At 43.6% G+C, this 16965-nt stretch overlaps 1 protein-coding gene across 4 annotated transcripts in view; it reads right to left on the bottom strand.

The window, feature by feature from the left end:
• Nucleotides 1-7200: 7200 nt before the first annotated feature.
• S100PBP (S100P binding protein) overlaps nt 7201-16965 on the bottom strand; it is a 141603-nt gene continuing 131838 nt past the window's right edge. For 3 of the 4 annotated variants that reach the window (XM_075336174.1, XM_075336172.1, XM_075336173.1), the window contains exons 5-6: nt 15923-16007; nt 7201-7650 (exon numbers count right to left, since the gene is read on the bottom strand). In XM_075336174.1, coding sequence (XP_075192289.1) covers nt 7497-7650; nt 15923-16007 — 239 coding nt within the window. In that variant the 3' untranslated portion in view covers nt 7201-7496. The remainder of the gene's footprint in view (nt 7651-15922; nt 16008-16965) is intronic. The other variant, XM_075336175.1, reaches the window with a different exon arrangement.

Here is a 16965-nt window from a genome sequence, read left to right as displayed (position 1 = left end):
GGCTCCTACGGCCGTCTTGAATTTTTCATGTACCGCCTCACTGGCACAGGCTTTTCTCAAGTCTGCAGGGACTTCTACCATGCACGTAAAGACTGGCCGAATTTCTTTACCTGTAAGGCCATCAGACCGTTCCTTGGGTCTTCCATATCCATCCTCTTTTCTTATCACAGGCTCCACCTTTGGAGTTGCATTCTCCTCAGGTTTTTCCATAGCCTCAGAGCCTTTGAATTTTTCCTCATCTTTGGCCTCAAGATTCTCAATCTTCTGTACCAAGTCCATCTTTATGGCCTCCATCTTGGTCTTACCAGTAAGTTCAGTTAAGCTCTCAGCTGCTGATGGGACTTCTGGGCTAGATTTCCCTACTTTAAGGGTTCTCTCAATTTCTGCAGCTTCAGCCATCTCTTGTGACTCTGCAGCATCTCCCTCAATTTCCTCTTGATTCTGTGCAACTTCAGAGGCTTTCTTGCACTCCATACCTTCAACCTCAGATTCTCTGGGGTCTACAACAGCTTTTGTGCCGTTTGCACTATTATTCACCCCAGCACTGGGTGGATCACTGGTCTGCTCACCATGACCTTAGTGGATTTTTCCTCCACCAACAGCCTCCAGGATTTCTTCTCCTATAGTGTTTTCACTCAACAGACCATCAGCTTCACACCAGGAAATCATAGGGGACATCACCAATACTGTTTTGGTCGGCTCCTTTTTTGCACTTTCACCCTGCTGATTTCTGTCGTTACAGTGTGTCTGTTCAGTTTCTGACTCTTTCTTTTTCAGGATTTCACTGTCTGACTCTACATTAGCGGTTGCTACTGTCAACGTGCCTTCCTCAACCTTCTCTCCCCACTCAGACGATATACATTGTACTACCCCTCGGCGCTTATTACGTCTTCGGCGTCGAGAGGAGATTTTATCTTTCTCAACTGTCTGTACCTCACTGTACTCAGTCGTCAGGTTACTAGAGTCAGTGTCACTCCCCCTGGTGTCCTGGACTAACAAGTCCCCACTTAACCAAGTGTTGAACCCCCTGTCTGGAGCTCTCCCATTTTTAACGGTCTTCCCCTTATTACACAATATCATACTACTAGGAACACTTTCAGCCTCCCGCTGTGATAGGGCTTCCTTTGAGCCTTTCCGGCTTTTACACAAGCAGCTGGCCATTTCTGCCATCGACCACAAGTCCTCAAAAAAATTAAAGTCCCGGCCTATTATAATGGGATGCGGTAAGTCAGGCACTACCCCAACATTAACGGATCCAAACACCCCATCCGTCTCAACGACCACTCGGGACCGTGGATACTCTCCAATGTTCCCATGTCTGCAGCGGGCTTCCATCCTTCCAAGAATCGGGTAGGTATCGAGCGTGGCCCTCACCAGGGACACCAAGCTCACCGAGTCTACCAGCCCAGTCACACATTTGCCATCAACTTCCACAGAATAGACGTGACTTCTCGTCAGCCGGGCAGTCTGTACCGCAGACCGGACACGAATAGCATGAACACCATTGTCCTTGGCTACTGTCCATTGGTGCCACTACACCTTCGGATTTGGGATGCTCCGCCCCTTTTCGTGTCACCACCGTTTTCTGGGACCCCGCCCCCTTCTGGGTAACCACCCCTTTCCGGGCCTCTGTCCCCGTTTGGGTAACCGCCCCTTTCCGGGACTCCGCCCCCTTTTGAGCGACTACCCCTTTCCGGGCCTCTGTCCCCTTTTGGCTAACCACCCCTTTCTGGGACTCCGCCTCCTTTTGGGGTTTCTGTGGCTTCCTTGCAGTGTCTTTAGACCCTAATTCACACAGTTCCCCTTTATGTCGCTGGGCACCCTGTGTTCGTATTGGCCCCAGAAGGGAGTTCATCAACTGGACCACTGCTGCCACATCAGTGCGCACTGACGGCTCCTGCTGTCCACGCACAAGGAACTGGTACAGTTCCTCCATAGCATCCATTTGTGCGCCCTCCATGCTGAAACAAGAAAGCAAACAGGGGGGGCGCTCCAATGGGTAATACCCAGTGGTCTAAAGGGGGGGGGGTTAGAGAACCACTAACCTTTCTAGGTTGTACCGCCCGTACAACCAGGATCTCCAGCCTGTGGTGTATCACTGCTCACCAAACAGGGCCCCGCAATTCTGGGTTGGCCTGGAACCTCCAGTCACTGGTCTCTCGCCACTGCAGCACGGAACCCCGCAGACCCGCAGATTCACCGCCAGCAGCTGGAGTACGCTGTCCCTGTTCGTGGACCCACCGATCCACCGCCAGCTGCTCGAGTGCGCCAACACGATTTTCGTGGACCCGCTGATCCACTGCAGACAGCTTCGAAAATTGTTTTCGTGGACCCGCCAATCCACAGGCAACACTTCCTTGCAGTGTGTAGACAGCAGAAAAAAAAACAAAAAAAAAAACAACCTTCGTGGACCCGGCTGATCCACAGGAACAACACCTCTGTAGTTGCTAGACGTGCTGCCTGGATTGCTGCCCGCATTCTCCACCATATGTGAACGTTGCTTACCGCAACCCGGGGGTTTTACTCGCTTGCAGCGGTGCAGGGTAGCTTAGGCATACACAGGCAACACAGTCTCTCAAAAATGCAGCAGTTTATTAGTAACCAACATAAACTGCCCTTCCAAAACACAATGAAGCCTCTCCTGGCTTAAAGGAAAATATAACATCCACATTGTGGACTTCCAGTCCAATTAAGTGTCCATAGTGGATTCTCCACACTCTGGCTCCAGCCAGCGAACACAAGTCACTGTGGTTGCTTCCTGCAGCCTCCAACCCTCTCCAGCCAGGCTGCAGTATTTTTCCCCAGTCATCACCGGGACTGATTTCCAGGAGTCTCTCTTCAGTCTTCACACAGACTGAGATCTCCAGCACACATCCTCCATGTGCAGCACTCTCAGGCTTCCCCCTGTTTCTAAAACTAACAGTCTCTTAAAACCCAACCGGATACACCCACAGGTGGAGGTATGTGAATCTCCAGCTCTGTCCATCACACTGGTCACAGTTTAAAGGGAACCTAACCCTTAATTACAACCCAAGTTCTGTGGAACTACAAGTCCCACAGTCACACCTTCAGTTCAATATCACAGGGGGATCCTTCTCCACTGCGACCATCCACAACATTGGTGGTCGCTACCTCACAATATATATATATATATATATATATATATATATATATATATATATATATATATATAGCCAAAGTGTTAAAGAATGGTATGCTAAACCATGGTATGATACATAATAAAAGGACCGCAGAACATATGCACGGCTAAAACAAAATAAAATAGCCGCGGATCACAATGAGCAATATCTGCAGATAATAGCGAATCACTAGGTAAAGCAGAGAATCATGTACCTTGGTTATAAGGTCTGTGTGGTCCGAGTGGTCGGTATGTCTGCTGCCGACCCAGACACGTTTCGTGTCTTCCTCAGGTGGTGCTGGGAATAAGCGTGTACATTTCATTGTAGTGACTTATAGCGCAGTTTTTGATTACACACCATTTGTCTAAAGCAGCATTTTTCAAAGTTTTAAGCCACCTCCTCACCTCAAATAAATAACATCAACAGTACTCCTATTGCGTTAATTACCGTATTTTTCGGACTATAAGACGCACCGGACTATAAGACGCACCCTGGTTTTAGAGGAGGAAAATAGGAAATAAAACTTTAAGCAAAAAAATGTGGTCATGACACACTGTTATGGGGCGAGGATCTGCTGCTGACACTGTTATGGGGGTAATGTCCCCAAATTCTCTACTAAGGTACCCCATCCTGGTAATGATCCTCCTGCCTTGTATATGATCCTACTATAAACCCCCATCCTGCTCATATTCCCCCATCCTATTGATATACCCCCCATCCATCCTTCTCATATTCCCCCATCCATCCTGCTCATATACTCCCATCCTGCTCATATACCCCCATCCTATTGATATACCCCCCCATCCATCCTGCTCATATTCCCCCATCCATCCTGCTCATATACACCCCATCCATCCTGCTCATATACTCCCATCCTGCTATATGCCCCCATCATGCTCATATACCATCCTGGTATATGGCCTGTATCCTATAGCACAGAAAAAAAAAAAAATAAACATTTATACCTTTTCCTCACTCCCTGCAGCACCGATCATCTTCCTGTCTGCGCCACTGACCTGTGTGTGTGGAGCAGTTCCCCTGCAGCATCATGATGCCTTCCTGTCTGTGCCGATCAGCACAGATCAGCTGACCGGCACAGACAGGAAGACATCGCGTGCTGCAGGGGGACGGCTCCACACACGGGGACGGGTGAGTACACTGATTCACTGCACCTTGCGCTGATGATGACGCGCGGCGGGCAGTGAATACAGCCGCACATGATCACTACAGGCTGTAATTGCCAGGGGTGAGCATGCGGACCGGCTCTTTACTATGCGCGCATCCCCGCTCGTCCTCCCGCCCACCTGTCAGCGCCGGCTTCTGCGCTGAGAAATGGGCAGGAGGATGGGCGTGCATATGTAATGAGCGGGCCCACGTGGTCACAGCAGGCTGCTACAGCCTGCTCGTGCCCCCGATGACCTGCTCCACCGCAGAACCCTCATTCCCGGCCGCAGCCCTATAGTCAGGCCATAAGACGCACCCCCAACTTTCCCCCAACATTGGGGGGAGGGGGGTGGGAAAGTGTCTTATGGCCCGAAAAATACGGTATATTACAAGCCCAATACAAACAACTCCTACTAATGTGGCCTGTATCCCCGAAAGGGGTCAGAATTTAGAGTCTACAGTATTTATTTCTATATAATGCTGATTTCTAGGCATATCTAACTAAAAAGATATACGATAATTAATATAATGATTCAAAAAGTTCTACAATGCAGTCTATCGTATTGTATATAGCAGTAGCCACATCATCTGTTTATCTAACCACAGTATTAGGACAGGCTGCACTTGTGATACCCTTTAGGGTATGTGCGCACGTGTGCATATTACATGCAGTTACGATGCGTCCTGCGTCCCCTGCACAATCTATGGAGATTGTGCAGGGGCCGTGCGCACGTGGCATGTTAGAACGCAGCGATTCGGCTGCTTGCCGAATCGCTGCGTTCTAAGAAGTGACATGTCACTTCTTTCGTGCGTTCTGCATGCTGTCTATAGGGAGAGGCAGCATGCAGAGCGCACGAATCTGCCGGCACCATGCGCTTCAGAACGCAGCTTTTCAGCTGCGCTCTGAAGCGCACATTTTCGGTGCGGTGCAGAGCGTACACGTGCGCACATAGCCTTAAACAATTGTACTGTATATCTTGTTAGTTTCGGGATATGTTGAAACCTGTGGGACACTGGTAGTTTTCTGTTGTAGGGCTACATCTATACTAAACACCATCAAGTTAACATTTCTAGTTGTACCCATGTGACATGCAGGCTGCTTTTGATATATGAATTTACTATAGACCATTATATCTGTTTCTTGTGGTAGAACTCCTTTTTTTGGGTTTCGTACCTATCTAGAGTCATTCTAGGGGATCTCAGGGGCAGACGATAAGCGGGGGCGCCTTCTCTTGAGTTGATTATTAGGGAGTCAACTTTCACAGAGAGGTAGGGCTCTTATTTTAAGGCCTTACTGTGCTATTGTAGTGGTTATATCACGATATTCACTTCTTGTACTCTTATCTGTATAGTTTTTGATGATTTTCTTGCACTTAAAAAGATACACGAGTAAATAGTCAAAGCATATAGGGAATGTAGGATACTACAATTACATTGTTTACACATTTTAGAAATGATCGTAAATGATTACACATATTTACAAACCACTTGATTTCATCAACCTTAATGCCAACGGCTTACCGAATTTTTGTTAGGTCTCTTAGCCTAAAATTATATAGTATATATTGAAAGTTTTTTTTATAGCAAATCTCTATATGCCTGTATAGTGTATATGTCAGTTTATATTCTCTCACTCAGGATTAATCCATGAACTGGTTTTCAGTCTCTTGCTGGATAATCTGCTGGGATTACAGTGTATCTGAAATCAGATTTTATATCAATATTAAATCGTCAGTATATAGTGGGGGATGGGTCAGCCAAGGACATCAGGTCACCTCTGTGCTCAAATAAAACTGTGCAGGATGTTAGTAAAGATTAGTTATATATTTGAGATCATTCCATGCACACTAAGGAATAACATTTAAGCCAATGAAATAGGCTACAGACCAATGTGACACTACACCTCCTATGCACATTGCATTTACTGGGCTGCACAACCTCATAGCATACCACAACCTTCTCAAAATGTGGCCCGACACCCCTGCTCATAAAATTTCCTAGTAAAATATATGCATCCGCTTATTACTTCTCTTGGACTTTGAATGTTGTACTAAAAGAAATACAATGTAGCACCATTCTGATAAAGGGTTCGGCAAATGTGAAATGTGGAGGTGATGCATAGGCAGGTGCCAATCCTCTAGTGGCAGATGGTGGGGACAGATTGGCAAGGTCAAGTACTATTCCATATTCAATTCAAGCCACCGAAAATCCCACAGATGTTTTCCTAGAGAGGTGGTAAGAAGATGACTCCAGCAAATAACATGCCCTAGAAATGGAATTTGTCTATCCACAGGATACCTTTATTTTACATATTGACCTAAAAAGACATGAAGTCTTTTCATTCCTATTAGTGGGACTTAGATGTTTATATATACATGCAATTACAGCAATAACAATAGAACAGAGTAATTCCCTCTCCTCTACAAAATGCTAAAAAATGCCCAAGGGTGAATTATAGTATGAGAAAGCTTTTTGTGTCACTTTGAGAAGTGCAGAGACCAGAACATGCTAGAATCCTCTATTGTGTATTATTGCTGTATTATCCACCACCCTCTCCGGCAGAATAGTGCATTCATAGTAATCTTGGTTTTGATTTTAATCCCGCATGAAGTGGATGGGAAAGCAGGGGGGAATGGTTTACAGTAAACTCAATACCAATTCATAATTCTCTCCTAAACCGACATAATCCGTGAGCCAGGGCCAAACCCTGTAGAGAAAAAGGTGGAAAAATAAAAAATAAAACACAAAGGGGACAGATGGGTTTATAAAAATAAATTGGGAGATCATACAGATTCATATATGGATGACAATAAGAGCAAAGCTATGACATACCAGAGAACGTCAAACTCCATACAAGCTAACTTGTGGAAACGGCGAGTCAATTACCATCCAGACAAAAGAGAAAATGTAAATTTTATTATAACTGAGCAGCTGAATGAAGAGATATCCATAACAGTCATAAAACGTCTGGTATACTTCAATAAAAATAAAAAACATGGGTCTTGAACATATAAAATGACCCCAAATGTTAGACAGCAGTGAAAAATTCAGGACATTACAACAGGAGGCACCTGATAGCTGTGTATAAAAAAATCTGTTCAGTAGATAAATCACAAACCTTGTGAAGAAAAAACAAAAATGAAAAGAAAAAACACAAAAGTCCAAAACATCAACATTCACATTTGTCTGGCATTATGAAGAACTGAAAGGTAGAACTGCAGGAACAGGACTTCTTTGGAATGTATTTGGAAAGTCTTTAAAACGCTCTTTAGTCCCTCCATTTTCTATCACCCATTGACTTAAGGTGAAACGTTTAGATGGCTTCTTTCCAATCCGAGGATGATGCCTAAAGACATTAGAATAAGCAACAATGTCACAAACGTAAAAAAAAATAAAATGAATGATCCGTTCACGTCAGTGCCAACAAGAAACAAATGTAAGCATTTCAATATAGTAGCTAAAGTGTAGTGGAGTAAGGGTCACATTCTATTTAGCAAAGCCAACTTCTCAATGGAAATCTTGGAAGAAGATTCTCCTCAAATCATCAGGATATAAACAAATATTCTCTGCTCAAAACAAACACATACATTTATATATATAACGGAAAAGAAATATTGAATTACCAATTTATTAATTAGACTTTTTTTCTTTGTTACATAGTTTTTGCATTTTCACATGCTCAAAAGAAAGTGGACAATTGACTGATGAGCAGGTTCCATGCCCACAGCAGCCTTTTAACTTAATATTGTATGTAAATCTAAAGAATTAAAGACCGTGGAATTGAATCAGACTATTGATACTGCATTGTTCTCCATAGCAAGGAGACAGGATGGGACTCAGCACCAATTCCAGGATAGCAAAAATATAAATCCTACGAAAAATATATAAAAATGTACAAACTTTATTCAATGATTAAAAATCCAAGAAAAACATCATCGGTTCCATGAAAACATCATGGCTTGACGCGTTTCGGACAGTTGGAATATAGATAAGTCCTTAATCATAAAAATACATAGTGGAACCAAACATATAAAGCTTACCATGGAGAATGAAGGGCTGACAAAAGGTGGGTGTAGTCCCAGGAAAATGCAAATGAGAACATGATGAGATTTAACCCTTGCATAGAAGGTAAATACCTGTTTGGATGTAAACTTATCTATATTCCAACTGTCCGAAACGCGTCAAGCCATGATGTTTTCATGGAACCGATGATGTTTTTCTTGGATTTTTAATCATTGAATAAAGTTTCTACATTTTTATATATTTTTCGTTGGATTTATATTTTTGCTATCCTGGAATTGGTGCTGAGTCCCGTCCTGTCTCCTTGCTATTGCCTCTACGGACCTGCCTGTCCGGTGGACATCCTGCATCCCACCTGAACGGAGCGGATACATATACGGGTGAGCTGAATAATTTTCTTTTCATTGTTCTCCATAGGAATCCTTAGTTTACAGTGTGCACTCAAAGAGGTCACTATTAGGCTAAAAAATAAATATCAGCGAGACAGCAACAATATTAGGAGTGGCTAAAACAGCTATTTAGTCCAATACATATTGTTTAACTGCACCTCCCCTCATCCAAAATGCAAGCAAAAACTATTAAACAGTGGACTTATACTGAGCGTTTTATCAAAACTAAAGCTGGAACCAATAAAGGCCGCTTTACATGCAAAGACATCGCTAATGAGATGTCGTTGGGGTCACGGAATTCGTGACACACATCCATTCTCGTTAGCGACGTCGTTGCGTGTGACACGTACGAGCGACCGCTAACGATCATAAATACTCACCTTATCGTTGATCGTTGACACGCTGTCCATTTCCCAAATATCGTTGCTGTTGCAGGACGCAGGTTGTTCGTCGTTCCTGCGGCAGCACACATCGCTATGTGTGACACCGCAGGAACGAGGAACCTCACCTTACTTGTGGCCGCCCGCAATGAGGAAGGAAGGAGGTGGGCGGCATGTTAGAAGCGGAGGGGCGGGAGATGAGCGAGACTATCGGGCGGCCGCTTAGTGACGTCGCTGTGACGCCGAATGAACGCACCCCCCCCCCCTTAGAAAGGGGGTGGTTCGCCGGTCACAGCGACGTAGCTAGGCATATAGGTATGTGTGACGGGTCCGAGCGATGTTGTGCGCCAGGGCAGCAATTTGCCCGTGACGCACAACAGACGGGGGCGGGTACGCTCACTAGTGATCTCGCTAGCGAGATCGCAGCGTGTAATGTGGCCTTAACTGACATATCGCTGGAATCAGGGTCTGCTTCTACTTTACATATTCATTTTGGTTCCTCAACTACTCTATTCTAGAATTAGCGACATGCTGCCACAAATCATGGACTCTACTCCATGTCTGATCATAGCCCAGTGTCCTCTCAGTTGCCTCAGGTTCAAACCTTAAAACATATTGGACCATTAAAGACTCACTTTTAGCTACCCTTGAAGCATTTTCCTCACCTAAATATCCTCTGGGAAGTGCAGACAGATTTTTGGGTGATTGCCAATCCTAATAGATCACAATGGTCAAATACACACAGCTTAAAAAAAAATTGTAACTTTTAGCGTTCGCTCCCATCTGCGTATTAAAAAAAAAGAAAAGTTGGTCAGATTGTCATCCTGAAAAGTTGGATGAGTTGTCATGAGAGCGTGTGATTTTTTTTTCTCGTCTAGCATCCGTAGGACAGGTGCTTTTTTTTTTCTCTCAGCAAGTAATATTCTACAATTAATCATTTACAAGACCATTTACAGTGTTCTGTGCTACAGAATGGTAAAGTATCCGTAATGATCGGATGCCATAAGGATGGTCCGTGTGCCTCCATTTTTCCTCTTGCGCGCATAGACTTGTATTGGCGAGTCTCTTCTGACATACTTGGCCACTAGAAGCATGGTGCGATTTATTCTTCATGTCGATTTCAGGTGAGGAAATAAAAATCACAGATCAGCATCGACTCATTGAATAACATTGGTCCTAGGGCAGTGCAAGAGAAAGTCTCTGAGTTGCTGACTTTTCCATTTGGAGCATACACCGCCAATAGGTGTATACTCCCGAATCCGGTTTTGCAGGGGTCGTACATAAGCCTTGAATGTAGGAGAAATTGATACGTGAACCCAGCCTTAGTTCTACAATGTTTCTTTGAAAAATTTCTATCAGTTACCAACCTGGCTTGTATTCTGACACGGATCGGTCTGTTCCTTGTTCCGACTTGCTTGATTAACTCATTGAAGAAAAAAAAACCCTCCCTTTCTTGACTCCAGCTTGCCTGACTATGCTACACTGATCAAGTATTTGCCTCAAAAGTCAGATAACATCTGCTGTTATTATTGCTGTTGTGATCAGCAACAACCACACTGTCACCGACCCTTAGCGTGCCAAGTCAAATCTGTTGCGGCCACATGGAGTATCGAACTCAGCAAAAAAATGCAGCCGACTTTATTTCCTTTCACGTATTAACTTTCATCATTGCTGAAAAAAACATACTTTAATAAAACATGGAGAGTATCTCACTGAAAGTACCACCTTCTATCCCTCAAAGACATCTATTCACCTCACTTTGAAGGAAATATAAACCACCTCCTTTTGAACTGTTCAGCTACCACCAGCTCTAGGCCCTGTGCACACGCTGCGGTTTTTGGTTTGTTGCCCTAAACTGCATGCATTACGTTCCCCAGCAAAGTCTATTAGAAGTCAGAAAGGCTGTGCACACGTTGCTTCTTTTTTCTTTGCAGTTTTGGTTACAGAAAAAAGAAGCAGCATGTCAAGTCTATCTGCATCAATTTGTTATGCATTTTCTGTGCATTAGATTTGCCAATTCTGGTGCTGGACCCAGCTTTTCCCATTACCCTGGTGCAGTGGCAATGGGGTAATAAGGCGTTAATGGCAGCCCACAGTCGCAAATAAGCCCTAGATTAGTAAAAGTCATGCATCTATGAGACCTCCCCATCACTAATCTGTAAGTAAATAAACATAAACACCCCAAAAATCCTTTATCTAATATATAAAGGTGTGTGTGAGTGTGAGAGTGAGAGTGAGTGAGAGAGTGAGTGAGAGAGTGTGTGTGAGTGTGTGTGTCCGGGATTGGCATCTGCATCGTCGCAGCTACAGCCACAAAACTGTGCACACTCACACGTCTGGACCCCGAGAGCATCATAGGCTATGTTGTGAGGTGCAATTTTAACCCCACGTGTTCAAATTTACCAATCAATTTTGCCCGCATCTACATAATGGGGAAAAAGTGAAACGAAAAGTGTATCTGCACCGTTGCATTTACAATCACGAAATTTTGCAGACACACCTCATGTGACCCAGGGAACATCGTAGACTATTTCCTGTCAAAACAATGTAACCCCGCGTTTTACAGTTACGCTCCAAAAAACATGCCTCCATTAAAGTATATGGAGCCTGGAACTACAGGTTAATAGTAGGAGCTGTGATTGGTTGCTATAGGAACAAAAGACATTCATAGTATAAGAAGCTTATATGTGAGGTAATAAGATGTCGGTGGGGAGATGGACAGAGAGAGGCAGACCTGGGAAAGAGGCAGGCAGACCTGGGAAAGAGGCAGGCAGACCTGGGAAAGAGGCAGGCAGACCTGGGAAAGAGGCAGGCAGACCTGGGAAAGAGGCAGGCAGACCTGGGAAAGAGGCAGACAGACCTGGGAAAGAGGCAGACAGACCTGGGAAAGAGGCAGACAGACCTGGGAAAGAGGCAGACAGACCTGGGAAAGAGGCAGACAGACCTGGGAAAGAGGCAGACAGACCTGGGAAAGAGGCAGACAGACCTGGGAAAGAGGCAGACAGACCTGGGAAAGAGGCAGACCTGGGAAAGAGGCAGACCTGGGAAAGAGGCAGACCTGGGAAAGAGGCAGACCTGGGAAAGAGGCAGACCTGGGAAAGAGGCAGACCTGGGAAAGAGGCAGACCTGGGAAAGAGGCAGACCTGGGAAAGAGGCAGACCTGGGAAAGAGACAGACCTGGGAAAGAGACAGACAGAGCACATTACTTGGCCAATTTAGTTAAATCTGTGTGGAATATCTGGGGTGTTGAAATATATGTTGTGAAATGCTTCTATTAGCTTAGTTTTTGCCTTTTAATAATTACATTTCTATTTGTTTTGTGGTTTTTGTGTGCAGAATACATTTTTGTTAATACATTCTATTTTGTTAACAGCAGTTATTAACCCGGGCGAAGCTGGGTAGTACAGCTAGTTTAAAATAAAAGACAAAAACGGATGCGGCAATCCCGGGCGGCTGTAGGCTGATATTTTTAGGGGGGCACCCAATAACTATGGGTATCCTCAGCCTGAGAATACCAGCCCCCTGCTGTCAGGCTTTATCTGTGCTGGGTATCCTAATATGGGGGCTCATACGCCAACTTTTATTTATTTCACTGTACGATATAGAGCCGACCACCAGCGTCTGATTGGTTACAGTCAGACACGCTGTCACTCAGGCTAGGGGCTTGTCTGACTGCAACCAATCACAGATGTCGGTGGGTGGGGGAAGCAGAGCATAGTCAATGAAGCTAATGAGTGGCCCAGGAAGCCCAGGGAGCGGCTGCGGGAGCAGTGTGACAGCCGTTCCGGTGAATCGGTAAGTATGAAGCTTGCTTCTACCCCTTTGTGCCGGATTCTGGTCCCCATAGATTATATGGGGACTGACATCCGGCTAGATACAAGGGATCAATTGATCTGCGAGTCCTCCCATCACTAGTGAGAAATGCAGGGACAAAACACAAAAACTATTGACATGCTGCATCTTTGTGGTCCTCACAAAGATGCAGCCAAAAAAACTGCAATGTGCGCACAGCAAAAATGAAATCTTATAGACTTTGCTAGGGAAGGAAAGGCATGCAGTTTTGTTACCAAAACTGCACCTGAAAAACGCGGCAAAACACACAGCGTGCGCATGAGGCCTTACTCCGCTTTTCTCCAGCAGTCCAACAGTGAATGAACAGAGCAGAAGTCAAGCTCCTCTTAAATCAAGATGGGTCTCTGCAAAACCCAGTTCCTAGGATCCAGAGTCCCATTCTCGGAATCCTTGGGACCACAGCAGTCAGACCCCCGATGATCAATAAGTTATCCCCCATCTTATGAATCTTGATTCTGAGAATAATCCTTAAATAATAAAGTATATGCACTGGACTAGCTTAGCAAGACCAAAAACAACTAAAGTAGATGAGAGCAGTATTCTTCTTTCTGGTGAAAAAAAAAACCTTTAAATAATTCAGTCAAATTAAGAATATTGTTAAGGAGGTGTCTATCAATGCCAAAGTCTACAATCAAAAATGCCATTATGAATATAAATGCAGTTCGGTCATCTCATGCAAAACACTAATGAAACCCCAAACTACAAAAGGTCATATTAGACTTTGCTAGAATACATAAAAACGTCTGCTCAGTTCTGGAACAATATTTTATGGACAGATGGTTCCAAGATTAACAAACCTGGATGATGAAAAGAAAACACAATGAAGAACAAAAGGAAAATCACAATCCGCAGCACACCACATCATCTGTCAAACATGGTGGAGGCAGAATTATGGCATGGGCATGTATGGCTGCCAACAGAACTGGGTCACTGGTGTTTACTGATGATTGACTGGAGACAAATGTAGAAAGATGAATTATTAAGTGAATCTGAACAGAATGTATACCTATATATAGTCAAATGCTGCAAAACTGTGAGAACACCACCTCACATGCAGATAGACTATGGCCAAGAAAACCCGACAGCTTCATAAAGTAAAAAGTCATAGAATATTCATCATTGGCTGAGTAAGTCACTTAACATCAATCTGACTGAGCATTTTTTCCACTAACTGAAGACAAAACTGAAAGCAGAAAGACCCACAAACAAGCAGCAAATGAAGACGGCAGCAGTAACATTCTGGCAAAGCATTTAAAAGGGAGGAAACATATCATTTTGTAATGCAAATGCATTATAGACTTTATACAGTTAAAATCGAAGTGATAAAGAAAATTCTTATATTTAGAATTGTTAACTTGTGCGATTACTTTTGAGCATGTGAAAATAAATTATCTACGACTTTAATATTTCTTCTATACCCCTTGAATTAAAGCAGATGTCACCATATTATACAATACAGACTGCATGCATACATTATTAAATAGATTGCTTAGACCTGATGTACTTACTTCGCAGTTCCATGTTAGAATATCTGTAGAATTTTTTTGTTATTTTAAGTTGTTTTCCGCCCACCTCAACAGATTGAGAGTTTCTCACTGTACCTCCCCTCCTGCTGAGATCTCACACTGCTCAGTACAAGTAGCAGCTGTCAATCAGGCTGGGTCGGTGGAGGCAGAATACACTGACTCATGAGTAGAAATGAGTGGACCCCTGAAAGTTTGGTTCGGCAGATGCAGCCGGACTTTATCTAAAGTTCTGTTCTGGATCCGGACTTGACCTAAACCCCAATGGAAGTCACTAACTTGGCAGGTCGGGTCTCGGCCCACATGCAGCCATTAATAAATAGATCACTTTCAGGGGCGAGTTTTTTTTTTGTTTGGTGCACACTACATCTGATAGCGCTGATGTTACCCCCAGTGCGAGCTATTCAAACACTGCTAGCGGCTCACACTGGGCTGAGCACTAAGCATACCAGAGCACAGCGATGCTTGCGCGAGTGGTTAAATACGTAAAGCACCCGAACTCTGATTTATTTTTTGTAAAGTCTGTGTTTGGTATGAACATCGAACCTTGGGTTTGCTCATTTCTACTCATGAGCTCTCTAACTCAGTACCTGGACTCAAAAAATTATCAAATCAGGATTATACAGTCATCCTGACAATGGGTTTTCAAAACAAATCCACCAGCCTCATCAGGTCTGATATTCGTTTAATAACGTAAGCAGATTTCACATTAAAAAACTGCAAACAGATGCATCTAGGATGTTTACAGTGGGTTTTCCCATTTTAAAGGGAACCTATCACTTCGGTCATGCTTACTAATCCAAGAACAACATGACAGTTTGATGAAAGCATCCAAGTTGCTTTGGAAGACAGCAAATAATAATCTGAATTAAACTGAGTTATTAAAGTGAATCTGTCAGCAGGACAGAGATGGCCAGGCTCACAAGCTCCAGTCTACTTTATCCAAAGGGTGTTGGATAGAGTTGAGATCAGGCCTGTGTGCAGCCTTTCGTGTTCTTCCACACCAAACCCATCCAACCATGTCTTTATGGAATTATGTGCTTTGCTGACAGGGAAGCAGTCATGTGGGAACAGAAAAGTGCCTTCCCCAAACTGTTGTCACAAAGATGGAAGCAGACAATTGTCCAAGATGCCAGCAAAAATGGGCTACAGTTACAATGAATATTACAACTTGAGAGACCACTATAGCATTATAAATACTAGCAAAATTGGGCCATGATCAGTAGCTACAAGCAACAATGGCAGTATTAGGATTTTATAAATGAGGTTATAGTGTTTCTTAAACCTTTCTAAAAATATCAAGAAATAATGCCACATAAAACAGTCCTAAGGCATGTCACAGGAGGCACCAAAGGGACCTTATTGACCTACAAAATAGAGGATTCACAGTAGATAAGAGTTGGCGGTATAGTCACTAAACTTTTGGCATGCATTTAATGTTTTGCCCAGCATACCTTTTGCTAAGATCTGATGGATGCTGCCAGTTCTGATTCTCCCGGCTGACTTGCGTCGATAATGAGGCCAGCTCATTAATGGGATCTGTACAACAGATGCAAAGGAAGTTGAATGCAATCAACCTGAAACCTTTACATCTAATATTTTAAATGCATACGCAGAAATATGTAATAACAGGAAGCATACACAATAATGTGTGTCATATACAATGGTTTTTCTTAACCCCTTCACGACCGGCCGATTTTTCGCTTTCCGTTTTTTTTTCCCGCCATTCTTTTTCTGAGAGATGTAACTTTTTTATTTTTCAGTCAATATGGTCCTGAGAGGGCTCATTTTTTGCGGAACAAGATGTACTTTTCAATGAAACCATAGATTTTACCATATAGTGTACTGGAAAATGGCAAAAAAATCCCAAATGCAGAAAAATTGCAAAAAAAGTGCGATAGCGCTATAGTTTTTGAGATATTTTATTCACTGTGTTCACTGTATGGTAAAATGGATGTGTGGGTGTGATGCCTCAGGTCAGTGCCAGTTCGTAGATACCAAACATGTATAGGTTTACTTTTATATAAGGGGTTAAAAAAAAAAATCGGAAGTTTGTCTGAAAAAAGTGGCGCACGTTTTACACCATATTCCGTGACCCGTAGCGTTCTCATTTTTCGGGATCTATGGCTCAGTGACGGCTTACTTTTTGCGACTCGAGCTGACGTTTTTAACGGTACCATTTTTGCGCAGATGCTACGTTTTGATCGCCTGTTATTGCATTTTGCGCAAAAGTTGTGGCGACAAAAAACCGTCATTTTGGCGTTTGGAATTTTTTTGCCGCTACGCCGTTTACTGATCAGATTAATTGATTTTATATTTTGATAGATCGGGCGTTTCTGAACGCGGCGATACCAAATGTGTGTATTTTTTTTTAACCCTTTAATTTTCAATGGGGTGAAAGGGGGGTGATTTGAACTTTTTTTTTAAATTTTTTAAAACTTTTTTTTTTTATTTTACTAGTCCCCCTAGGGGGCTATTGCGATCAGCAATCCGATCG

This window comes from Anomaloglossus baeobatrachus, chromosome 2 (genome assembly GCF_048569485.1).
Source record: "Anomaloglossus baeobatrachus isolate aAnoBae1 chromosome 2, aAnoBae1.hap1, whole genome shotgun sequence".
Lineage (NCBI taxonomy): Eukaryota > Metazoa > Chordata > Amphibia > Anura > Aromobatidae > Anomaloglossus > Anomaloglossus baeobatrachus.
Note: the sequence above shows the minus strand (reverse complement) of the source record. Positions and strands in the feature narration are given on the sequence as shown.